The sequence below is a fragment of the Vollenhovia emeryi genome, unplaced genomic scaffold (genome assembly GCF_000949405.1).
Source record: "Vollenhovia emeryi isolate VEMERY1.0 unplaced genomic scaffold, V.emery_V1.0 DF939209.1, whole genome shotgun sequence".
NCBI lineage: Eukaryota > Metazoa > Arthropoda > Insecta > Hymenoptera > Formicidae > Vollenhovia > Vollenhovia emeryi.
The window spans coordinates 692,355-716,979 of record NW_011967157.1 but is presented as its reverse complement, the minus strand read 5'-3'; the positions used below and the strand labels follow the sequence as shown (position 1 = coordinate 716,979).

The 24,625-nt window shown below is 38.8% G+C and overlaps 6 protein-coding genes across 15 annotated transcripts; 2 read left to right on the top strand and 4 right to left on the bottom strand.

The window, feature by feature from the left end:
* The first annotated feature begins 163 nt into the window (after positions 1-163).
* On the top strand, positions 164-12,319 carry LOC105561295. 3 transcript variants are annotated; one of them, XM_012011147.1, is made up of 15 exons: positions 164-675; positions 772-946; positions 1,033-1,686; positions 1,826-3,157; positions 5,268-5,414; positions 5,518-6,082; positions 6,168-6,415; positions 6,496-7,032; positions 7,108-8,301; positions 8,385-8,897; positions 9,030-9,394; positions 9,470-9,554; positions 9,660-11,064; positions 11,223-11,476; positions 11,570-12,319. In XM_012011147.1, the coding sequence occupies exons 1-15, from the start codon at positions 470-472 to the stop codon at positions 11,735-11,737; spliced, it is 7,848 nt and encodes a 2,615-aa protein (XP_011866537.1). In that variant the 5' UTR covers positions 164-469; the 3' UTR covers positions 11,738-12,319. The 3 variants fall into 3 exon arrangements, with proteins under 3 accessions (XP_011866537.1, XP_011866536.1, XP_011866538.1); XM_012011146.1 differs by having other exon boundaries at positions 9,470-11,064; XM_012011148.1 differs by lacking the exons at positions 164-675; positions 772-946; positions 1,033-1,686 and having other exon boundaries at positions 1,907-1,994; positions 2,114-3,157; positions 9,470-11,064.
* On the bottom strand, positions 3,214-4,508 carry LOC105561294. Its single transcript, XM_012011145.1, has 2 exons — positions 3,789-4,508; positions 3,214-3,710 (listed from the first exon to the last, which is right to left on the bottom strand). Exons 1-2 carry the CDS (start codon positions 4,342-4,344, stop codon positions 3,496-3,498), a joined length of 771 nt encoding a protein of 256 aa, XP_011866535.1. The 5' UTR covers positions 4,345-4,508; the 3' UTR covers positions 3,214-3,495.
* Positions 12,320-12,775: 456 nt separating the features above from the next.
* Positions 12,776-13,120, bottom strand: LOC105561325 (uncharacterized protein C14orf119). The gene has a single exon (XM_012011199.1). It carries the CDS (start codon positions 13,118-13,120, stop codon positions 12,776-12,778), a length of 345 nt encoding a protein of 114 aa, XP_011866589.1.
* A 780-nt stretch (positions 13,121-13,900) lies between these two features.
* On the bottom strand, positions 13,901-18,344 carry LOC105561293. Of its 6 annotated transcripts, XR_001008898.1 has the most exons (9): positions 17,650-18,344; positions 16,791-17,083; positions 16,012-16,699; positions 15,669-15,941; positions 15,479-15,561; positions 14,942-15,090; positions 14,368-14,653; positions 14,195-14,296; positions 13,901-14,072 (listed from the first exon to the last, which is right to left on the bottom strand). XR_001008898.1 is itself a non-coding variant. In XM_012011143.1 (5 exons), the coding sequence occupies exons 2-5, from the start codon at positions 17,078-17,080 to the stop codon at positions 15,349-15,351; spliced, it is 1,464 nt and encodes a 487-aa protein (XP_011866533.1). In that variant the 5' UTR covers positions 17,081-17,083; positions 17,798-18,086; the 3' UTR covers positions 15,116-15,348. The 6 variants fall into 6 exon arrangements, 3 of the variants coding, with proteins under 3 accessions (XP_011866533.1, XP_011866531.1, XP_011866532.1); XR_001008897.1 differs by lacking the exon at positions 13,901-14,072 and having other exon boundaries at positions 14,141-14,296; XR_001008899.1 differs by lacking the exons at positions 13,901-14,072; positions 15,479-15,561 and having other exon boundaries at positions 14,141-14,296; positions 17,650-18,343.
* Positions 18,345-18,783: 439 nt separating this feature from the next.
* On the top strand, positions 18,784-22,181 carry LOC105561290 (ejaculatory bulb-specific protein 3). 2 transcript variants are annotated; one of them, XM_012011138.1, is made up of 4 exons: positions 18,784-18,981; positions 20,097-20,237; positions 20,425-20,902; positions 21,804-22,181. In XM_012011138.1, exons 3-4 carry the CDS (start codon positions 20,713-20,715, stop codon positions 21,974-21,976), a joined length of 363 nt encoding a protein of 120 aa, XP_011866528.1. In that variant the 5' UTR covers positions 18,784-18,981; positions 20,097-20,237; positions 20,425-20,712; the 3' UTR covers positions 21,977-22,181. The 2 variants fall into 2 exon arrangements, with proteins under 2 accessions (XP_011866528.1, XP_011866527.1); XM_012011137.1 differs by having other exon boundaries at positions 20,097-20,902.
* Positions 22,182-22,261: 80 nt separating this feature from the next.
* On the bottom strand, positions 22,262-24,452 carry LOC105561291 (cyclin-dependent kinase 10). Of its 2 annotated transcripts, none has more exons than XM_012011139.1 (6): positions 24,234-24,452; positions 23,924-24,144; positions 23,248-23,848; positions 22,770-23,066; positions 22,562-22,695; positions 22,262-22,435 (listed from the first exon to the last, which is right to left on the bottom strand). In XM_012011139.1, exons 2-6 carry the CDS (start codon positions 24,095-24,097, stop codon positions 22,400-22,402), a joined length of 1,242 nt encoding a protein of 413 aa, XP_011866529.1. In that variant the 5' UTR covers positions 24,098-24,144; positions 24,234-24,452; the 3' UTR covers positions 22,262-22,399. The 2 variants fall into 2 exon arrangements, with proteins under 2 accessions (XP_011866529.1, XP_011866530.1); XM_012011140.1 differs by having other exon boundaries at positions 23,924-24,078; positions 24,234-24,451.
* Positions 24,453-24,625: the final 173 nt, after the last annotated feature.

The following is a 24,625-nucleotide window of genomic DNA, read 5'->3' as shown; positions in this document are numbered from 1 at the left end:
TCAATATCTTTTTCATTAGACTTCTTACCTGAGTGTTTCAAAGTATGAAAATGTTCTGCTGTGCGGCCCGCAACTTATCCTGGTATTATTTTGTGCGTAAAAACTAATAAAAAGATTTACCAGCGCAAAAACTACATTCGAATGTGTCGGTAAAACAGATGACTTTAGGATCCCCGCACGGACGCCAAAAAGTGATATTTATCGACTGTGGCGATAAGTAGATGTGTCTCTGTAGTTCTTGCATCCACTTTTGGTGGCGAAAATCGGTCCCAAGTAAACCCTACGCCCCCTACGGCGTGGCCGTTCTCAGGTCTTCCCTCTGTGTATATGTATACAGAAATACGAAACAGGTGATATTTGTAATTGTAGGTAGACCGATTTGACCGAGAAAACGCTTTTCGTTCTTACGATACGAAGTAGAAGCCCGTGGAAGAAAAGGAGATGATACGAAACAAGCCACTGGTTTAACATGTCGCGCGCAACTCTCTTAAAGGGAACAATGCCGAAGCAGACAAGAGTGCCGGAGTTAAACAAATGCATTTTGTCTCGATTATGGTATACATCTCTCAATATTTTCCACGTGAACAACGACAGCGGCTTCTTGAAAGAATTCCATCACGCCTGCTGCGTCGACGTCGACTTGTCAGAATTGGAAACTGTAATTGAAAGCTTGACGTGAGTTGATGAGTTATACGTATTCGCAGTCAGTGCCACTGTTGGCTTCTATGTTTCACGACAATTTACGGTGTATGTAACACGATGCGTTTATAGGTATTCACCGAATGAAGAGCAGTACCAGTGGATCGCCTATGTTGTGCTGCGGAAACTTGTAGATAACAAATCGTCCAATGTCGATGTACAGTGCAATATTCGAGCGCAATTCGATTGCATACAAATAAAGAATGCGATCGAGCTGTGCGGTAATGCGCCAGACTGCTTGCACAAGGTAATCTTGGATAGAATTGATTTTTGTTATCGCTCAACCTTTATGACATCTCTCTTGTTTCTAAAAGCAAACGTTCCATTTTCCAGGAATCGCTACTACTTCTTCAACAAGTAATCAAGGAATGCGACAGAGAAGGTACCTCGAGTATTACGTTCCAACAGATCCTTACATTCCTGAGAGACAACATGTATGTCAATGTGGAAACCGTGTGCTGGATCATAAAGAAATTAATATCTATAGTTCCAAGCGCGAACGAGATCGCCGGCAATTTACAAGACATTTATTTTTCTACTCTGAAGTCATGCCTGGAACACATTCCAGCCAGAAGGAGTTGGCACTCGAATGATATGGCGATCGACTCCTCTTGTCAAACTGACTTGGCTACTCGCGGCAATTCTTTACAAGTGGTTCTACGCCTGTTGTCCCAAATAGACGTAGACACGGACACGCAAGTCGACTTTCTGAAAACAGTTTGCCCTACGCTTTCGAGGGCCCACCATATTAAAGATATTGAACTTGCGTTATATTCAAGGAAAAGTGAGAAGCTGCTGAACGAATGGCTTTCGCTTTGGAATAAGACGAGGCACGCGTGTCTCGAGAGCGCCACTACTCTACTCACGGCATATGAAATGAGCGAAGATCTATTTGAATTGACAGAAAACTCGGCAATTTCTTTGCGCAAACAGGATTTACTTGAAAGAACGTGTACAAGAAAGTCGCATTGGTTGGATGATATTTTGGTAAGTTTCGTCGCTAGTCTTAGCCTTATGGCTTTAATTGTCAATTAAATAAATTGTAAAAGCTGTTTGACAACTGACTGACAAACAGATATACGTGTTTATACTTGTGTCTTGAAAGTAATTACGTTTTGCATTGCAGGATATATGTTATATCTTGACTATGAAAAGAAAATACAACCAAGTCGAATTATTGCTTTCGCACGACTTATTAAAGAGATTATATCCAGTGTTATTGTTTAAAGCATTAAGTGATTGCGCGCAGGAAATAACCGATACTAGCGAAAGCTACGACAATGGTATTTTTATCTGTGAGTCCATCAGCTTCCTCTTAGAAAAGTGTTATCCTGATATACGCATCGACTATGATTTAAACCAATTATATACGCTCTTAAAAAGCCATATTAGAATTGCGGTATATATTTTACAGTGGAAGAAAAGGCAGTTTGTAAATACGAAATTAGATACCAAAGAATCGAAAAGTGCGCAATCCGAGGCGATTGAACAGACGGTGTCTGTAAAGCAGATTTTGTCTCTGTTGCAAAAGCACAATATACTTTTCGTCCTGAAACTCGCGACAAATATACACGATCAAGATCACAGTGACATCCAAGATTTGCTGAGGGAGACTTTTCCGAGCCAATCCGCGAGCTTCCATGCATACTGTTGCGTGATAAGCGCCTTGAAAGCCATTTTCTCGTGTGAGGTTTATAACGCGGAACCCAAACAAAGTGCTAAACATTTCGCTGACATGACGACGTACTTGGCCTCTTTGTTTCCTCTATCATTAAGGACAGAGACCATGGAGAGTATATTTTCCTTATTATTTTTACGTTATGAAGACTTCAGCGTTACAAATGCCAGTTACAAGGATGACGACTACGATATTCGTAAGTCGATAGAATCTGAAAAGTCAGGCTTCATAGCTAATAAATATGCTGTAAGAGATATGCTGTATTATTTGTGGAGGAGTACTTTAATTGTGACAGAGGAGATCGATAAATTACGAGTACTGGGACTGCACGAGGAGGCGCAACAACTTGGCGAAAATATATCCGCCTTTACGTCAACGTTGACAGATACTCGTTGGAGATTGAAATTCCACATGGGTCCTTATTTCACTGAAAATGTTGGCATTCCAGAGAATGAGTCTGATAGTCCCTCTGTTACGAATCAATCGGAATCCACGATCCCTCAAAAACCAAGTTTCCCACACCGCGTGAAGGGAGACACTTTTTTTTATACAAGAGACAGCGCTTCGGATGAAACTAAAGTTAAGTCTGACAGTAGTTCGGAATCTAGCCTGTTGGGCGGCAATAGACGCAGAAAGCGTTCCAAGATCGCTACAACGGCAGATTATTCGTCGACGAAAGACAAACTGTCCTTTGTTAATTTAATGCTGGCTTCGAAAGAAAGTTTGATTTTGCATTGTTTGTGGAAAGGCAACTTTCAGAAGGCACAAAAAGTAGTCGAGGTAATGTTGCAAACAATGTACAATATCTGTTTAATTTTTCTTTTCCTTCTGTGCTAGATTAGGTCTAGGTTGAACACACGTTTGATGCTGCGTAAAAAAGTACCACATATCAAATTATTAATGAAGTTGAATATAATCATGACGTTGAATGTAGCTACAATTAACAATTATACAATTGGTACAATCATTGTCCGGAAATACAAACATATCTCTCATTCATACGCCCAAGGAAATGTTTTTGTTTCTGTGTCGTAAGAGCTCTGACCGACGTACGAACAAACACTGATTTTTTTATCCTAAATTATATGCAATTAGCGGATAACGGATGCGCGAAATATTCATATATTTCTTATCGCAGCCTCAAGAGTCTTGTACGCATCGTATTCGTATTCAGTAGCCTCATATTTAACAGTAGCCTCATCTTTCACTTGTTTCCCCTTTCTTAAATCCTTGACAAAAATGCCAGGTGGATTCATCGCGTAGTATTGTTTGATAAATACGGTCCTTTTTCGCGGAAAACAAAATTTACAGCGGAAACAGCAGCAGCACCATCCTGAAATTTAATACAATTTTCGTATAATGATAATCCTTGCGAGAAGATATCCACTTCAGGAATAGCTGATGAAATTACCTCTTTGACACCAGCAGACAATTGCTAAGCAAATGTAGATTAATAACCAAACTCTGAGGACCAACCATGTCCTCGATAGGACCATCTTCGCAGCCGTTATGTCTTTTGTGCGCTGATAATCGTATAAAAGGCATTCTAACGCTTTAATCCCAATCTGACTTAATTCTTCCTTTGTACAGTTCTTGGGTCGTTTCAAATCCATTACTCTATTCAATGCTCGCCTCAGTGTATTCTTTGTCCCTTCTTTCTCGGTATAATTCAATACTTTCCCTTCCCTCACGTCGTCTTCCAGCTGCTGTTTGTATTCCATTTTAATTCTCTCGTAATCGTATGATTCTTTATCTTCGTAAGAATTATCGTCTGCAAGCGTAGATCTTTCCGAGTAGATCGAAGACTGTTTCAGAATACCGTTTGTCGCTTCACTCGTAATTCTCTCCTGGTCATATTCGTACACGTTATATTGTGTACGTGTCTCTGGCGTTTTCGCAAAGTATCCCGTCGTTTCTATTTCACTAGTTGTAACATTTCTATCTCTTATCACTTGGAAGAAATCCATCTCTTTGTTCAATGTTGTTTCATAATGGTTCGTTGTCTCTTCGCTTCGTTTTACTCTAACGCCTCTCACACTTTTGTCTGGTAATGGAAGACTTATTCTTTATTTCTTCTCTCTTCATTTCTTAATATTATACATATACTACGACGTGAATATGATTTATCATATTAATCTGTAATCGTATAAATTAATACCTAGAGCAACATTTGTTGTACCCTTTCTGTAATTTTGTAAACTTACAAAATGCTACGTACCTGTCTTTACAGAATGTTCAGTATGATTAGTTGTCTTGATTGATGATACATCAGCAGTCTTCTTCATGAAGAAATACTGGTTCAAAAGTATAGATTTAATTAAGTATAAAGAAAGCTTTCGCACCTTCCTTCGTCGAATAAAATATTTACCTTATCCAAGTTACGCTTAAAACCAGCAACAAATGGTTTGTTTTCTTGTTCCAAATCGAACGTTTCTTTCTGCGCGTGTGATCGTAAGTAGAGAAATATATCTGAATACTGGTTTGTCCTTTCGGCGTTACGCTCGTTGTAATGCTTTACATGAGAATGTAATGGTCCGTATCTGCCTTCGTCTTCTGCGAGAGGTTTCAAATCCGCGACATCTTCTGGCTGAATCATTTCATTTTCGCTCTCTTCGTCATAATTCGCATCATCCAGCGCAATTTCAAACACTTTTGTGTCTCGCATATCAATCTGCAAATAATTATTGAAATTTTCATCAGAAAATGTAATTTGAATTGTAGAAAGTACAGATAGAAACTTCAAGCTGTTTACTTAACTGCATGAGAAATTGTCTGCAAAACATGAATCTGAATCATTAGAAACGCAGCCGCTTTTCGATGTAACATTTTATGCTTTTTCTAACGCGTTCTCATTTAGATATATATATATATTTTTAATTCTGTTCCTTAGATGTTCCACATGGAAAACACCCAGTTAGATGGTGAGATTCGCTTTTCAGAAGCGCTTCACAAATTTAAGCAGAATACATGTAAACACATTTATGCTTTAGACACAACGGAGTCTTCTAAGGAAAGCTCAAGCACTTCCACGCTAGAGGTAAACTTTACACTTTATGTATATTCTTTGGCATATTGTACAGTATGATAAATCTTACCGTAATATAAGTTTTAGATGTAAGTATGTTACAATATGTTTTTAGAATATAAAATTTGCTGCACAAGAAGGTGTACAGTCCTCCAGATACATCAACCAACTTGAAACGTTTCTAGCGTCTCAACAACTACATTTACGAATGCTGGATACAAATATCCTACGTAGCGACCAAGTATTAACTCTTAGCGTCTTGGATCTAAGCTTGACTATAGGCGAAACATATCAGATCTCGAGTAATCTATGTGACGTAGCCATGAAGTATCTGAAGCTCTGTGAAGCGTTTGACAGCACAGGACACGCAAGTTTCTTCTCGAGAATCCATCGATTGTTTTACGAAAATAACAAGAGAAATGATACACCTGTGACCACGGTACTGTGTGACGCTAGAATTCCATTACACGTAAAGGAATGGAGAGAGAACGATGCCGTCTGGTGCGAATTTGAGAATAATTATCGCATGTTGTACGATCTCGAAAGAATTGTACGATCTTGCGACAATAATTATACCCTGGGTTTAAAAACGATTAAAAAAATATCTGATATTTTTAATAGTAAAAAATACCTTTACAACCTCTATTCTTACCTGCAGCTTGTATCGACTATTATTCCAGGTATTGATAAATTAATTTACCTCGATTTACCCTTTAAATTCTAATCGGACTTGTATTAATTTCATTATTATTACTTCATTTTCAGACGACACTAACGTACAAACGGTGTCTGATTTATTGAAGACGCCGTTACATCATTATTTTGGATATCAGATATTTGACTTGAACACGGAGCCAGATAAGCTCGAAAAGGTTGCTTTTAGTTTGCAAGTGAACTTGATGTACAGCATCCTTGTAAATGCATGTCCGAGTATTTCCTGCGATAACGAAAGAAACTGCAGCAACATCACGAATTCTGAATGCATTATACTGAATCAACAGCAAGAGAAATCAGTGCGTGGTTAATACACTTATTAAATGCACAACTTTTGTTTTTACTGTTCACAACATGTGGTAATATCGTCTTTTCACAGGGTATGAAAAGTGTCGCAGTTAAAGGACCGAATCAATGTGTCTCGGAAATATTGGCCGAGCTCCTACGGGTTCTGCGCAACGTAAGTTCGGGACGATCTCGTCTGGATAATTCGTGCTTGAGAAGCATCGCTGATCATGCGGACATACGGATGATTCTGAATAAGACATCGAGCCTCGCCGGTCTCGATCTCGGCGAGTTATCCGTAGGGGACGAAACGTTGACGTTCTTCTTGAACGTTTGGAACATCATGTTCCTTCATGCAAATTTGGATGTGTGGTCCAAAGAGCCGCCCCTCCAAAGTTTAAGGCACGCAATCTCCTTGACATCGATCGGTTATATGATTGGCGACTTGGGCTTGGTGACACTCGCCGCTCTCCGATCCAAGTTACTGGGTAGCCTCGCCAACGACTTAAAATTCTTCACAGAGGGTGTGGAGGAGCTTAACGAATTGGCATGGCAGGACTTGGACCTCGTACAGAATCCAAAAGTTATCTTCGCCATGGCTAATGAATTTTATGGCACGCCTGAGATTCGTGTAAGCTAACGCTCGAGTTATTATGCATCGATGGTAAGCGAATGGATATGATCAATGTACTCATGCACGTTGTAGGTGTACGAGACGCAGACATTGAACGATGCGTTGAATCGCGCGGCTCGCGATTATATCGCGTATTACTCATCGGTGTCGCCTGACGATAAGTCCGCAGACGGATCAAGGCCAAAACTCAGTTTGCCCGATCTTGTGAGGAGGTACCAAAATATGTTTTCACGAAATACTGATATTGATGCGACAAACGCCAGTAGGAATTTGCTTCCAATAGATGGTTTCGAAAAATTAAACGGAGATGTCGATGTGGAATACACAACGTCTAATTATACATACCAAGTGATATTAAAATATTCCGACCACAGTGTATCTAGCGTTACAACCACAAGTGTCGTACAAACATCACTTTGGCAGACTCGAAGACTAAGGCCTAGCTTATTGCAATATCTGGAAAGACACTGCTGGCTCCTCTCTTATCTCATACAGAGGATGCATAACGAGAGTCCGACTATTTTGGAGAACAATTACGATAATATAAAACGTACCGCGTGTCTTGAGAACCTTTTGAGTTCTTGGTGGGTTGACAGGCTGAAACTCCTGTTTAACAATAATCAAACTCTCGCCGCTATTTACGATGGCGTACCTGTGCACGAATTATGGCATTATTTCGAGCTTGAGAAAGATGATAATTGGCAAAATTCCTTGGAGATATTAAACGCTCTAGCTGACAGCGTCATAAAATGTAATGCAGAGCTGCAGCGCCTCAAGGATCTGATACTAAGTCACACGCTGTCCAATCTGGGTGTCTCATCTGTCACAAGAATGCTGCGGTATCTGTACCAAATCAAAGATATACATGTGCTGGCGCAAATAATATTGCACAACATTAAAAAGTGGCCTATGATTTTATGCGAGCACGCGTTAAGCCACGCGTTGCAGCACGAGCATAGTCACAAATTACCAGTGCACTGCAAGCATCGGATGAATGGCGTCTTGTGCAGAATAACGATCTTCCATAAAATGATTCCGTACTGCATAAGTAGGTCAAACAGCACGTGGTACGACATCGTATATTGTACAGAGAAGATCGATCCGTTTGAGATCATCAAGTCCCTGATCGATGCGGATCAGTTTGAGCTGTGTCTGGATTGGCTCGAGTGTCAAGCGTTTTCCTTAGAGATGCAAACACCTGTGATCCAAGATTTCTTGATGGGCCTTTTAAAAAACGAACAGCAAGATTTCAAGCAAGCTTTAAAGGTATATGTATACAATAATTCTATTATAAAACTCGTAATTGTTCTTGGAAATACTTGTCAGTGATTCTACAATAAATATTTTAGTTTCTTCAAGCGTTACCGTTGAGTCAGTCAGTAAAGATATGTAAAGGAGTCCTCAAGAAATTGGAATCGATCAGCGCATTGCAGTTTGTCGCCAACTATTTATTGGACCACTGCAGAGTAGTAGAGCAACCAAAGTATCGGAAAACTTTGGTGGGATTAGAAATTCTGAACGCATTGGAAAATAAGGACCGAGCATTGTACATCCATTTGATAAAAGAGCCATTATTGATGCTGGAGCAATTACTAATGAATAGCAAATTTGAAAATATCCAAAAGATTTTGAACACGCTGCACGAGGCTTTGCAGCATCCCGATATAGGCATTAACAATTTTGACAAAATTATAAGGTTCTACGCGAAAAAGTCGTTGGACTTTCGCGTATCGCTCCAACGTGACGGTACCGAAAACAAAGCACACAGAAATATCTCGCAACCTAATCTTGAGGCGGAAAATGACGAATTTATTATGCCCGTTAACGTGCCCACGAAGGAAGAATGGATCCCAAATGATAGGGTAACTCGAAAACATAACAGTGTTACTGATGTATACCTATATTATTATTTGTGTCAATATCTTTAAGGCAATATCCAAAATAAAAGTTTTCAGCTTCATCAAATTTATGCAACAAAATCGTTTGTTTAATAGGCGAGAGAATGCAATTGCTGCAAGGCTGTGATATTTTCAATGTTCAACAGACGACACCACTGTCGGAGATGCGGTCGTGTCGTTTGTGCCATGTGTTCCCAGCACCGCATGCAAGTCGCTGGTTATCCCAGTTCCATGCTGGTACGCGTGTGCGACGATTGCAAACATCAAACGGTATTGCAAATGCGTGCGGTGCAAAGTATCCCGTCGACATCCAGCAGCGAACTGTTTGATTATTGGCGATTGACGAGAGACGAGAGACAAAACGGCACCATAAGAGAGGAGTTTTCGTTCGAGTACGCGCCAAATATTTCGCTGTGCCTTGCTATACTTAATTTGCACTTCGATCCCAAGATATATACCAGGTAAAGTATCGGTATAACTTTTGTTTGTGTTTAATTTATAAGAAATAACTAAGAATATACCTTTTTACCGCACAGTTTTCTCTTGGACCGTTGCGATGAAATGAAGCGATTGCTCCAACCTGTTAGCGGCGGCAAGATAAATCCCGAGGTCGATCACGCGGTAATTATCAAGATGATACGTTCTTTGTTGGTCGCGGCCAAGATGAAATGCGCGAAATTTGGCTTCAATACCGGTCTTGCACACTGCGACCGGTTCCTATCGCAGGTGGATCTAATCGCAACCCTGATCCGATCCGATTGCGTGGCTCTTATACCGACTGACGACCTCGACGAGCACACGCTAAGAAAATTGCGCGACCTTCTCACCGAAAAGGAACGTTGGACATTGGCGTTGGACGTCAGTACAAAAGCAGGATTGGACACGCAGGGTGTATGGGCCGCCTGGGGGAAAGCATGTTTGAAGGTGGGACACATAGAACAGGCGAGAGAAAAGTTTCACCATTGCCTAGACAAAATTTTGCACGAGGATCTCGACGATTGGGTCATGCTATCTTATTCCAAAGAGCTGCTCGAAAACCCCAAGACTGAGTTAACGGAAACGACAACGTGCGCGCCGACCAGAGACGAGATATCGGATGAAGAAAGAAGGTCGTACAAAGGTGGCCACTCCAAGAGAAGTGAATATTCCAAGTGCCGGCCGCTGAAAGATCCGCCGTTGTTGACGGAAATCCTGCAAATATTAGACAACTTAAGCGTACACCGACCCAGAACACAGCAACCAAGTCCGCAACTCAAGTCCGATGCGGCGCAAGAAATCTTACAAACGCTCAACAGCTTGAAAGCTATTAGCCAAAACCAACAATTTAACGTTAAATATCTGATACCCGCTAATCAGACAGTGTACTATCAAGAAAGTCTGTACTATCTGTTAGCGTATGGAAGTTACGCCTCCATCTTACAGTTCTTTTTGAAGCACAAGGAGTTTGACAAGTGCCTGGCATACATTTTAGACAACGACATAGAGCACGATTTATTTCTCAATGGGGTTTACTTGTACTGTTTGAGGAACGGCCATGCCGAGAAACTTCACGACGCAATGAGGACGAGAGATCCCACCTTGGTCATTTGGAGGAAGTACCTGATATCCGTGTGTCATTTCATGGAGAGGAAGCAATATTGGCATACTTTATATCAGATACAGCTCTTTATGAGGGACTGTGTGAGAGCCTCGATGACATGCATCCGTTTTTATACTAACGAAGCGAACACTTATTCAGACTTGCACAACAAGGCGCATTTATTACAAGAAGCCCAGAAGCACTTGGAGTCGGAACTGCAGATGGAGAGCTTGACTAAGAGAAGGAGGAACGCAAGCTCGAGTCAGAGCAATTTGGCGATGGAGATGGAACCGTCGGAGATAGACAGGCACATAAACACTATATGTAGACAGACGGAAATTGTCAAGTTTCTAGCAAATTGCGAAAAGGAAGAAAGAGTCTCCACTGAATTTTTAAATCTCTTCCCGGATATTGACAGTGAGAACTCCCAGACACTTGAGCTACCCACGTTATTTGGCAACCAACAGCAGAAGATACATTTGGCCGTTTTAGCTATATTGTGCGGTCGTGATATTGGAGAAGGATTCGGCATAGCTTTCAGGATAATACAAGGTAGCGTTACAACATAAATTGGTGCAATTCATTATTAATGTACATATATAATTTTTTTTTATACAGAAATACAATAAATTTGTATTTCTGTATAAAGTATGCGCTGCTATAGACAAACTAGCGTTTCGTAACGTTATAACGTATGTCATTTTTTGTAGATTATAATCTTCCGCAGCAAAAGGTATATTCTTTAACTGGCCATGTGTTGGCTTTAAAAAATAACGTAGCCGCAATCGAGCAATTGATCAAATGTTGCCGCAGCTCCGGAGCACCTAACGCCCACGTCATTTCCGACCACGTGTTGGCACACTGTGTGAAATTATTGTTGACTCATTCGTACAGCGAACAGAATCCGATACTCAAAAATCATATAGATACTTTAATCAGGCTAATAATCGACACTGAGCTTAGAGTAAGATTCACTACAATTATATCAATGTGTAAACTCACGTATAAACACGTCAAAAAGACTTCTGATGTATATCGCAATACTATTCTTTTCCAGATAAATGCATACATTGAAAGTAAACAATTGAAGGCTGCGTATCTGCTTGCGGTCAAGCATTCTAGGGCACAAGACATAAGGAGAATCTTAAAAGAATCGGATAGACTCGGTCAAAGTGCAATTAAAGCGATATGCTTGAAGTGGCTACAACAAGAACCAAAAGGATAAACATCTGGAAGAAAAAGGAAGATAAGATATTATCACTGGCATATATTATAAACAGTATGTAAGGAAAGTTTTTATTGGGATACAATAAAATTTTTTGTATCCATTGCAAAAATTTCTGGGTATATGTGTATGCGTATGCGAGCGTTTATACATATATATTTTATACACACAGATTACAAGGGAATACAAGTTTCAATTTTCTTACATGTAGAATTAATCTAAAAAGATTTTGAAACTAAACTTCCTGTTCAAGAGCCTCCTTCCTCTCGTTTCATTAATTTATCGTAAAAAAGTTGTTGAAACTATATAATTATTACTAATTAGTTCATTGAAAATCATAAAATATTTCCTAATTTCTCTTAGAAAATTAATTACATGTGCCTTTCTTAAATCTAAAGTAATTCCTAATTCACATATTATTTTTACAGCCGTTTATGTTATATCTGTATATGAATACAAAATCTAATAACTGTAATTAACATGAAACTTGACTATAATGACAATGTTCAAGTATGAGGAGTATGAAATACAAAAAGAGAGGAATGTATAGAATAAGAAATACATTTCTAACATTGCAAAAGAGATAAGGAAAAGATGTACAATTTTGTAAATATTTGTACAATCGTCTTACTTATTTTGTCTTGGCAACTTTTAAGCCGATGCATATCACCTGAGTCCATTTCATAATGTATATTTTTCAAAATATTTTATGATGTCAATGGGAATTGAAGAGAATTCTTGTTGAAAGTAGCCCAAGTTACATTTCGACATATGAAGAATGTAATTATGCTGTGCAGACAATTTGATACACGATTACATTGCAATTTTCTTTACGGCACTTGTATTAAATAGCTCATATATATACATACATGTATATATATATATGTATACATGTATGTATACACATATGGGGAAATAAATATATAAATATAAAAAGACAAACTTTCCTCGAATTTATGTTGTAATTTTTAAGAAAAGCTGCAAATGTTATATTTCTATCTGGAATTTGTAAGTTGTAAAGCACAAGGTGCTCGCTTATTACTGTTTATCTTCCGTCAATGACGATAATCTTTCTTCATACTTTTCAGCAAACTTACTATCTGTATTCTTAATAGCTGCCAGCAAAGAATCTTTCTCGCATTGTGACCAATTGCTACTCCACTCTCTAAAGAGCTTAACGCGACACTGAAACAAACTTGGAGGCCTGTCAGACCCTTCGCAATCCAACTTCTCCATTCCAGCCACCAGTCCATTCACCAGCCCCGAAGGACCGCAATTCTCCAGTAACACGCCAAGAAAGTCGTTCCGCTGCATTTCGGACCATTCTTGAAACCATTCTATCATGTAACGCAGTTGAGCCTCGTTTGACAACATGGTAGACATGTTCTCGCTTAAAAAGAACAAATCAAATTTTATAGTGATGACATTTCACAGTTATTAACTTTAAAGAGAAACGATAGGAAAAAAAACATGTAGAAATTCAAGAGTATGAAAGCAGTTTTGCTGTACGCGTAATGAACATTTAGATGTTCGGATGGTCAAATCTTGGAGTCAAAGTGTCCGCTATTCGGCAAAATACCAGCGCAATGGAGATAAATATAGGATTGCAGATAGTGTAGGGCCGAACGAAATCTATCACTTTGTAACCACTTGTTTATTTGAGTGATTACGAGATCAGACAGGTTTCGTACCGTTGCTGTTAGCTGTCAGTTTACAATTTATATTACAAATAGCAGGTAGAACCTAATGAGCCCAATGCAAAGTTGCCGCAACACAAGCTACATAATATTAACATTTTCCTTATTTATGGATACGTGTATTTACATATTGCACACAACATAAATGCAATATACGTTTGGGTGCGAGCTCGCGCCTCTACATACGAACGTCACTACCTACAATTATATGCGTAAGGTGCACGCATTTCATAGCAATTAAATCGCGCTAAACACGGGTGCCGGCTGGCTGTGTTCCGTTTCACACGATGTCTCTGCAACTTGGCCCAGAGTCGTGAAAACAGAAGCAGCGAGCCGATACTAGCTCGCAACGAGCCTCGCTAGGTTATGAACGCCATTCGGGTGCAAGAGCGGCTGGATCCGAGAAACGAGCGGCCCGCCCGGGTGCGGGAAGCGATAGACTTGTGTGTCGCGACGACGAATTACCAAGTCGTGTCTCGGGGCCTCCGCCAGGCTGTGCGCCACGTCCGTCGTCGCTCGACGCTCAACGGCCCAGAAGACCAGAGACGGTTGTTCTCACGCAGGGAACACGCGTTATCGCGTTCTAGCCATTTGTCATCGCCAGCATCGCGGCAGATCTGATAAAAATGCTGTACACTCTGGAAATGACGCAAGTGGAAACGGGATTGTAATCACGGAACGGTATTCGAACACCTCGCCGGGGGGTATCGATGGTATTAATATTTATTAACAGAATATACAATTTAGGTCGACAACTTGCACTTTTTGGGGTTAGTCTCGCGTTCCGTCCTTTCTTCTTCCTCCTGCTCCTCCTCGGCGGAGTCAGATTCGATGTCCGACGAGGCCGATTGATCCTTCATTTCTGCGCAAATTTGCGAAAATCGAGCTGTAGATCACGCGGGGGAGAGAAATCGCGCGTGTATACAGACTTACCTCGCGCCCCGCCGGACACATCGCGCTGTTGAACTAGCGCGGTTAACAAATCGTTTACCACAGATTGCGTGTTCCGCAGATCCTCGATCAACGTCTTCAAATCGTTGCCGTCTGATCGGCAAGTCTCGTGCTCGTTTATACATTTTCCCTCGTCGTATATCCTCACTCGCACGCCAGCAGCATTCATCGCGCCCCGACGAAGTTTGAATTTCACTTGCGTGAACGCGCGCGTCTCTGCGCATCTCTGCGCAGTCTGCGTACTCGCAAGTCGCAGCTCGCACTGTACCTAGAGTCCCCAGCACGATCTTTAACATCATTGGTCATCGACAGAAAGCGCGCATAATATGGTTGCCATTTAATTGGTCGAGACAAAAAGTTTTAAATTTCCAGAAATTTTCCATTTTGCAGTCAATGAATACGTTTAGAGTTTTTTCGTATTAAATTTATATACGAGAGGCAGCAGTCTCTCTCTCTCTCTCTCTCGACATTTTATGAACGTATATAAATTTTATTACGAAAAAACGAAATAGAAGACATCCTCCACGTGCGCATATTATAGAAGAAACATTCTTACCATTTGTATATCTCTTCGCTTAACTTTGCCATGAAGAGCAGTTCAAAATAAAATGTCTCGAATTTGTTGAAATACCTCAAGGATATTATAAACCAGGATATAACGTCTCAATTTTTAGATACCTCTCGGATGTTTTAAGACGCAACAATCTAGGAAGAAATATATCAATTTTGGATATTAACAATTTTCCATTGTTTATTTTTCTCAATAATCTGCAGGCATACAATTATTTCGTTAAATTATTCCTCTCTTTCGTATTCACGTTTCTTACATATTTATTATTCGTATGTATTATTACATGCAAACTTGTAAATCATTTAAAAACTAAAAACGATTATAGATTCAGAATGTGAAACTGAAACATTAAAAATAATAATTTCTCAAACATTTGGATTCTTTTCATCAATTCAGATATCGATCTGATTTTCTTTTACATTCACTGATAAGGTGCACAAATCATTCATTAAGTCACTCATTTCTTTCATGTTCAGGAGCTTTATAATTTCTTCATACGTTTCTCGATGTGTCTTTAGATACCTTTTTTCGAAAAGAGGACAAAACGTAACGTTTAGAAAAGACGTAATATTGCCGGTAGTGAAATCAAAACACTTGTAATACGTCTAGAAAATGAAAGAAAGATTACTAATATCAATAATTTAAAAAATAATTTACAGCGTGACATTGAACATTTAAACTAATGCAATATGTATATTATAGTCATAAATACCTTGAACTTTTTGTTTAATGGGTCAACAGCAAGGGCTTTTAAAAAGTATTCTGCTGCATTTGGTAGATCATTACGAAGCGAATAATAAGCTATCGCAATCGCTAACAATATAGCTATTTTTCTTTCCTTTACCGATTGCTCGTACTTTTTCAACATTCGCAATAAATGCGGTAATGGTTCCAGCTCTCCTACTTCCCAGCCATATTGTATATAGCAAAGCTCTGCTACAAAGTTATTACATTCAGCAGCCTTTTTGAAATACTTTAAGGCTTCCTATAAAAAAAAGAAAAATGCAAACTCATACCTTATGTCTCTTTTAAACATAGTAATTGCTTATACTGACCCTATAATCTCCACTCTGCTCGTACAACATTGCACTGTAATGCAGATACGTAGAATTATTTGGCGCTATCTTATTTACAGCGTCAAGACATTCTTTTGCCGATTGTCTCTCATCCGAATGTGCACGTAGAAACATGAGAGCTAGTTTTACGAGCACTTTGAAATTGCTAGGTTTTGATTTCAAAATATCCTTCGCAATCTTGATTACTTCTCTTTCATTCGCAACCTTCTTTTCCATATAACTTCTTTCTTTATTAAACTTGTAAAAGCTTTCCATTCGCATTTGTAAAAAATATATTCCGAATATGTGATTTTTTGATATTGCATATGCTATTTCGAAATGTTTTCTTTCGATATCCGATACGTCGGATGAAACATTTATCAAACGTCTTTGACGTCTAAGATTCATGGCAAGATTAAAGTGCCACAACGCACAATCTTGATTCTTTTCCACTGCTTTCCTAGCTATGGCAACTGCTTTGTCCATCCCATGATCTTTCAAGCAAGACCATACAACACTCTGGCAACCGTACAAGGCACCCAATTCAACATCGGTAAAATCTTCAACATCTACGATATTAGGTGAAATTTCTTCTACTCCATCTATGTTATCAGTTTCGTACAAGAAAAAACACTTTGTAGCGTAAAAAACATGTTCAATTGCTCGTATTATTCGATGAAATTCTTTCCTGTAATTATATAATTAACATATATAATTATACATGTAATAACATGGAAACTAAGGAGCTTGAAATAAACAAGTATTGGATATATCCATACTCTTGTTGAACCTCCATTAAGATCTCTTCAGCTTTTTCAATTCTTGTTGTTGCTTCAGCGTTATCTGCGCTCGACACAGCTTTGTAACATTGGAACAAAGTTCTCAATAAACGTTCTAAACAATGGGTTGTTTCATCATTTATTATTTGATCGGTGGGGTCGATTACTTCGCCGCTTTTACCATTTGTCATACTATGTTTAATCATACTGTCAAGTATTTCCCAAGTAAATGGGCAATGTAACTTTGACAGCTTTGCCTTTACGCTCATCTCCTCTTGTCCGTCGGCCATGTCCTTCATACAAAATACAAAATTAATTAATCGCTAGTTAATAAGATAAAACTGAGGGGAAAATCGCTGACCAAAATCTTGTTCACCAATGCCCACTAATGCCCAGTGAACATTACTTTATCTTATTTATCTTGTTTTATCTTATCTTTATAATGTCCCAGCAAGGTCTAATGCTCCAAAAAATGCCTAGTAATGCCTAGTAATGCGACAAATCTGTACACTACAATGCCCTCAGCGGTTTCCCCCTCGGATAAAACTGAAGAGATACGCTCTTCAAGATCTATATAGATTGAAAATTGAATTAGTTCCAAGTGTAGGAAGCACAAAACAGCCTTACAGCTGATACATCAAGGCCTGTCCTACAATACGTGGTATGTCGCTGTCGGGACGTCACAATTCTGACGATCAATGATCCAACGAGAAAACTTCTTTCCAATTTCTTTGCTACGTTCCGACATCCGACGGCGACATACGACGTATTGTAGAACAGGCCTGACAGTTGGAGATAAAATTAGATAAAAAAATTAAGCACAATACTTATTACGCAGTAGCAGTGTAGACATACGTACCTTTCCTTTTCTTTGATTGTCAATATCAAGTACTTCGACTGTCAATTATGAACTTGCGTTACGTGCGGTACGACGGAGCATCAGCATTTGCATACACGTAGAAACAAACGTCTCGTTTCACAGTTCATTTGTTAAAACAATTACATACTAACGAGATTCCGCGCGAAACACTGAGGTGGAGACTCTAGGAACCCTGACTCAAACGCTGATGCAACTAATAATGCTGACCCCGTACGTTGATGAAATTGGGAATCCCCCATTTATATGGATACCAACAGAGAGAAATCTGAGAGCGGCCACGCCTGCATTTTACTTGATACCGTTTCAGGAGACGGTTTTGCGCGCCCTTACGCACTTTCTGACTCTGCCGATAAACTTTCCACTTGGTGCATGTCTGTGCTATGCATTCTGACGTCTCATTTATATAAAATTTACATTGTCTATATGAAAAAAGTTGACGTAAATATGCAGATGATTTATGTTAATGCAAGTTTGAATTTTACAGCAAAAACCTTGAAAAATAAGCGTAGCATGGACACGCACAAAGTGGTGACTTTATCGGCAGTGTCAGAAGAAAGCCGCGCAAAACAGTCTCTTGAAACGGTATCAAGTAAAACGCCGGCGTGGCAGCTCTCAGGTTTCTCTCATACCGACCTATGTATCTGCGTAAAGGCCTGTGTCCACGATGCTAGAACTTGGTCCAAGTTCTAGTTCCGAGAAATGTGTGGCCAATCAACTTGCAGCTATTCCATAAAGCCCAATGTCCACGATGCTAGAACTTGGTCCAAGTTCTAGTTTCGAGAAATCTGTAGCCAATCACCGTGCAGCTATTCCATAAAAGCTGCAAGGTGATTGGCTACGCATTTCTCGGAACTAGAACTTGGACACAGTTCTTGGATCGTGGACACAATTAAGGCTTTAAAGCTGCAAGTTCATTGGCTACACATTTCTCGGAACTGGAACTTGGATCAAGTTTTAGCACCGTGGACACAGGCCTTTAAGCCCAATATCCACGATGCTAGAACTTGGTCCACGTTCTAGTTTCGAGAAATCTGTAGCCAATCAACGTGCAGCTATCCCATAAAAGCTGCAAGTTGATTGGCTACACGCTTCTCGAAACTAGAACTTGGACCAAGTTCTAGCATCGTGGACATTGGCCTTAAGAAAATGTACACTAGTGTAACTTAACATGAAGACGACGGGGCATCTTATTACAACTTTGAGAATGTTGTCCAAATTACAATATTTTTAGTAAGATACATTATATATATAATTTAAGAGCTCCATTATATTACTTATTTTATTACTCTAATGCGTGCGTGTCTCACAAATGTAAGCATTACAAAGAGCAGAGTGTGTTAAAATGGACAAAATGGATGAATAATTGAAATGAGCAGAAATGTGAGATTTTAGCTTTGTCAAAAAACATTGCTCTTTTTGTACGCAGGTTGAGTATACGCACTATAATTGACAAACAGTCGTCACCCAAGCTCTCCACATCTGAAGGGAACCTTTCAAAGAATATATTTCGTGGAATGACGTGCATTTCAGAACATGTATATATATATGTATATACTCGTCCTCATTTTATTGCACTTTTCGAAAACTTATATGTGAACTACTACATACATATATCAATCATATAGATGCAACACGCACTGACTCATCGATTCAAAACTCTATCGTTTTGACGTTCTAGATTAATGTAGCTTAATCTCTTCTAGACTAGTTTTTGTACAAATTAAATATAAATATAAATTTTGTCTCGTTTTACGTATTCTGAATTTTTTTGCTATCTATAAACCAAATTTACATTAAACATTTTCGGTAAAGAATATTTTGATTGTTATATTATTATAATGAAAGCTAGACTTTTGTGTTAAAAATATTTAAAATGCTTCCATACATAGAGAAATATGCATATAGTTTTTATTAAATATTTTTAATAGAAGTATACATTACTATTATAATTACGTAAGAAATATTTCGTATGTTTTACTAAAAATTAATTTTCTCACAGTTAAATGGGATCTATGGTTTATGAAAAAGACATTTTGAATTTATACTTTTGATTTGGAAAAGATAAATTTTTACCTTTTATGCATATAGCGATTCACCGAAACCACTTTCTCCTCATGCGTCACATGGTTCAACAGCTTGCGTCATTCATGCACTATTACCTCATAAACGATTTTCGAAGGCTACACTGTAGTGATTTCTTTTCATGATTTGTTTTACAGAACAAGCGTTGAAAGAATGAAATTTGAGAAAGGAAAAAATTTTTAAGTATCTATAAATATAGTATTTCCATCGCCAAAATCTCATATCACTGAATTATAATTCGATGTCGTAGACTTTATAGATTTTATATGAAAAAAGTCAATATCATGCAATATAAAATATTTTGAAACATTTTTTAAGAATAAGAGATTTCGCACTGTTTACAGGATTGTATCAAGTTTCTTTCGACGTAATTGTAATAAAGTGGGTCAAAGACTCGACAAGCCAGGCATTCTGATGACTTATAATTAGACAAAAGATTCTGACGTGACATACACACAAAAAGATTGTATATTAGGTTTCATAAGGTGACTAAAATTCGAGATAGTATTATATTATAATTATTATATTAGTTTAAATTATTTTCGACGTCATAGATTTCATCGAGAGAAATTTCATTACGTTATTATGTCTAGGTTACCGACGATTCAGTTGTAACAGGACTATCAATCATTGAAATTGATTATCAATCATTGAAATCAATATATGTCTTAGATGTGGAATAAGCGCGGCAACCGTTGGTCTCAAAATGTTGGCAGAGCAGAAATTTTCGTATTATATACTCGTGCATATACTCGAGAGGCAATTGGAATGTTCGGGATGTTGTGCGACAAGAGGCCCCTCCGTTCGAGGCCTCCATCCTCCATCCTCCATCTTCCACTCGACTATATAAAAGCTAGCCGCCGCTGAAGGTACGCTTTAGTTTTTCAGTCTTGCCTGCGGCGTCAAGAGCTGAAAAAGAAATTGTTCTTCTCTCGTACTCGGCGATTTTTATCAATCATTATGACGAAGGGATATCTTCTCGTCTTATTGATCTCGCTGGTGGCTTTGGTGGTCGCCGACGAAAAGTATACCAGAAAATACGACGACGTGAACGTGGATAAGATCCTCCAAAATAATCGTGTTCTCACTAGTTACATTCGGTGCCTGATGGACGAGGGACCTTGCACTGCCGAAGGTCGCGAGCTAAAAAGTAAGTTGGAAACAGGAGAAATCATAAGAAATAGGAGACGCGAGCCGAGAATACACAGGGATCAATCAATTTAAGCTTATTAAAAGCTATACGTATAACGGCCCTCTGTTGTTACTTCTCTACTTGCTGAATAAAATTGGCTTACATTACCTTTTCCAACCGGAAAATACTTGGACGGACCGAAGGCAGTAGTTGCAATTGTAGCTATATGTAATTACGGCAGGCAATTCGACATTTACTCTCTCTCTGTTACATAATTATCGCTGTGAACTTTCTCGCGCGTATTACATCCGGGCTTGCTTTTGAATTTACATAACGGTAATATGTAAAGCTTGTGTTTACGTAAACTTTATGTTCTAAGGTTTACATAAGGCTTGGTCTACAATGAGTTGTTAGTCAGAAGTCAGAACTATATGTCGGTCCTCTTTCTTCCACCTAGAAAGGAAAAGGAGCGACATATACTTTGATATACTTCCGACTTCTAACAACCAACAACTCGGTCTAGACCGGGCCTAAGATTTAACGTTAATTCAATAATTTAAAAAGACACAAGTAGTGCAGTATGATCTACGATGCTCTACGATCGAATATTACACATTATGGCAGTGTCTAATATATTTCTGCAAGAATATTTTTATAAAACTATCGTTTTCCATCAGAGTTGTGATACATTACTTCAACGATTACGATCAAGTGCGAATAAACTTTATGTTATCAATAAATGTTAAAGTTTTACATTTTTCGATGTAAATTTTATACGAATTTTGTAGAAATGTTCTTGCAAAAGTATGCTTAATGCCGCACAAAATGTATGCAGATGTATCTGTAAATATTTCAACTTTTAGCTGTTTAATTAATTAATCAATTGAAAGGACAAAACAATGTACGTTTTTATTTATAGAGACTCTGCCGGACGCTTTGTTGAGCGGTTGCGACAAATGCAGCGATAAACAGAAAGATATGGCGGAAAAAGTGATAAATCATCTTAAAACAAAACGATCGAGAGACTGGGATCGTCTCGTCGCAAAGTACGATCCCCAGAGCGAATACAAAAAGCGCTACGAGAAATCATAATTTCTCACAAGTATTTTAATGCTATTTCTACATTTTTACACGAGAAACAAGAATCATTATACTATATATATATATATCATAAAATATACAGTATCGTGAAATGTGTTCAACATTTATACGGTCGATATTCGCGAACAAATGCACAATGATGCAACCGAATGGAATTCAGTCGATATAAGAAAAAAATTAAATTTTACTTACTGAATCAGCATTTTCTGTAACACGTGCAGTTACAGAATGCGCAATCATTCAGTGTCATTGTTTGTTCCAAATAAAACAACGATGTTTTCGTTCACAAGGATTTGCAAAGAATGTATTTGGCAATAAGTATACACATGGTTATCAATCATAAAATGCAATCGGAAAAAGATACATCCAGAAGAAATATCCATGAGTAATCGTTTCTTCGAGCAGTAAATTTTTTCACTCAACGCGTCTCTTTTTAACCAACGATCCAAGCTGAAACATACAAATATGTAGACGTATAAAATCTACACACACACACACACGTACACAATTTATTTTTAATATACTCAAGTACCATACATATATGTATATGCATTTATTATACTCTGATAAACGTACGAGATCTGAAATCGCCGGTAGATTATTGGTTTGGTCAGTAACAGTAGGCTCTTGTTCACGAGTCTCTTTCTGCGTGGTCGCCTTTTTCATGTTTCTATGTTGCGGGAAAGTAGGCATGAGTTTTGGGTCGCACGCTACAACATATTAAACCGTTATCTACATCGGGAAGACAATCCAAGACAATTTAGCAATTTTAAATAACACTAACGTAAAGGAGCTTCCTTGAAATAGCTACTCTGTAAACATTCTTCGGCGGTTGCTCTCTTTTTTGGATCGTACATAAATAAGAAGTTCAATAATCTGAGACCAGCAGCGCTCAACCAGGGGAATCTTTGTTTCAAATTGTTATACGGCTGCTGTTTAAGTGTAAAATTCTGTAGCGCTGGCAACGAATTAAATTCTGGCCAAATAGCTTCGCTGGGTGTACCCAGTAAATCGACGATTAACTCCAATTGTGCGATCTCTGATCTACCAGGTAACAGGGGTCTGTGCCCCAATAATTCACCTGACAACAAAACAAGCAGTATTACACATAATGTATACGTTTATCAGCCTTATAACAATATTACGATAAAAACCAAACAAAATGATATTGTATTGCATAATTTATTATATTAATGTGTATTTCTCTTTTGATATCAATTAATAAATTTGAATAAAATTCTCTGCCCAGCGATTTCTTTTACCCAATATGCATCCAGCTGCCCACATATCGACGGATGTAGTCTGCGTCTTGGCTTGCAATAGCAATTCGGGCGCTCTGTACCACAGTGTCACCACTCTAGGAGTCATCGGCTTTAAAGGTAAACCAAACCATCTAGCCAGGCCAAAATCAGCGATCTTTACGCAACCTTTATCGGTCATGAGAAGATTAGAGACCTTCAAGTCTCTGTGAACGATGAAGTTGTGATGTAAATAACGTAGACCCTTGAGTACTTGCAACACTATACACTTGACCTGACTTTCTGAAAACGGTGCCTGCATGTTGTCCAGCAGGCTTGCTAAATCTTGCTCGCAATACTCCATCGCGAGAAATATACTCTCCAAGCTTCTGCCTACTACCACTTCTCTCAGATGTACGATGTTTTCATGTCGGCACGATAACAAAACCGATATTTCCCTGAGACCGCTTACCGGCAGACCATCTTTCTCGTGTTCCATCCTCACTTTCTTCAGTGCCACGACCTTATCGTTTTTGGTGTCTCTGGCACGATATACAATTCCATAAGTACCTTCTCCAATGCGATTCAGTTTCTCAAATTCTGAGACGAACCTGCACTTACCAAGCTGTAAGATACAAATGCAAACTTTGGAAATAAATTTCTTACCAATAATACACACATGCAACGTCGAATTTCTTACAATATCTTGCTCTGGTATCTCCATAGGTTTGCCAGTTAAAAAGGACGTTAACACTCCTTTTCTCGTAATTGGAGCCGAGGGGTCAGGCCCCGAATCGGACACCGCTTTCTTGTCGCTATCATTACGTTCCACGGACTTCTTTTCCAAACTTTCGTCTGAAAGGGAAGCGCACATTGTGAAGGAAACTTGTTGTGCTTTAGCAATCTATTGCTTTTCTCAAACTATGTAAAGTGTAAATATTAATCAGTCAATCTTATGCGTATTGTATTTAATATGAATTTGAAAATCGAAAGCTGCATTTCTGCCGTACCTTTTGTCATTTTGCCAAACTGCGCTAAATCGCACACACAGAATGATCGATCGTTTGATTCTCGATGATTGAAAAATCAAAGTTGGAATGAAAATTAATATTTGGTAATGACAAGTATATACCAACGCCGGTAATAACACGGACTATATAGAGGAATTCGTAACCCCAAACGTAAGACGTATAGATTAAACTCCGTAGCATAGACGTAACAAGAGTCTAGATTGCGCACTCAGATCCAGGGTTGGGCACGTAAAATACTCAATGGCCGCGTTCAGCAGGCACAACTGTTGAGTGAGCGCTCAGTATGATTGGTTAATACTTTTAGATCCAGCCAATTATATTAAGAAATCGTTGAGCGCTCACTCAACAGTTGTGTCTGCTGAACGCGGCCA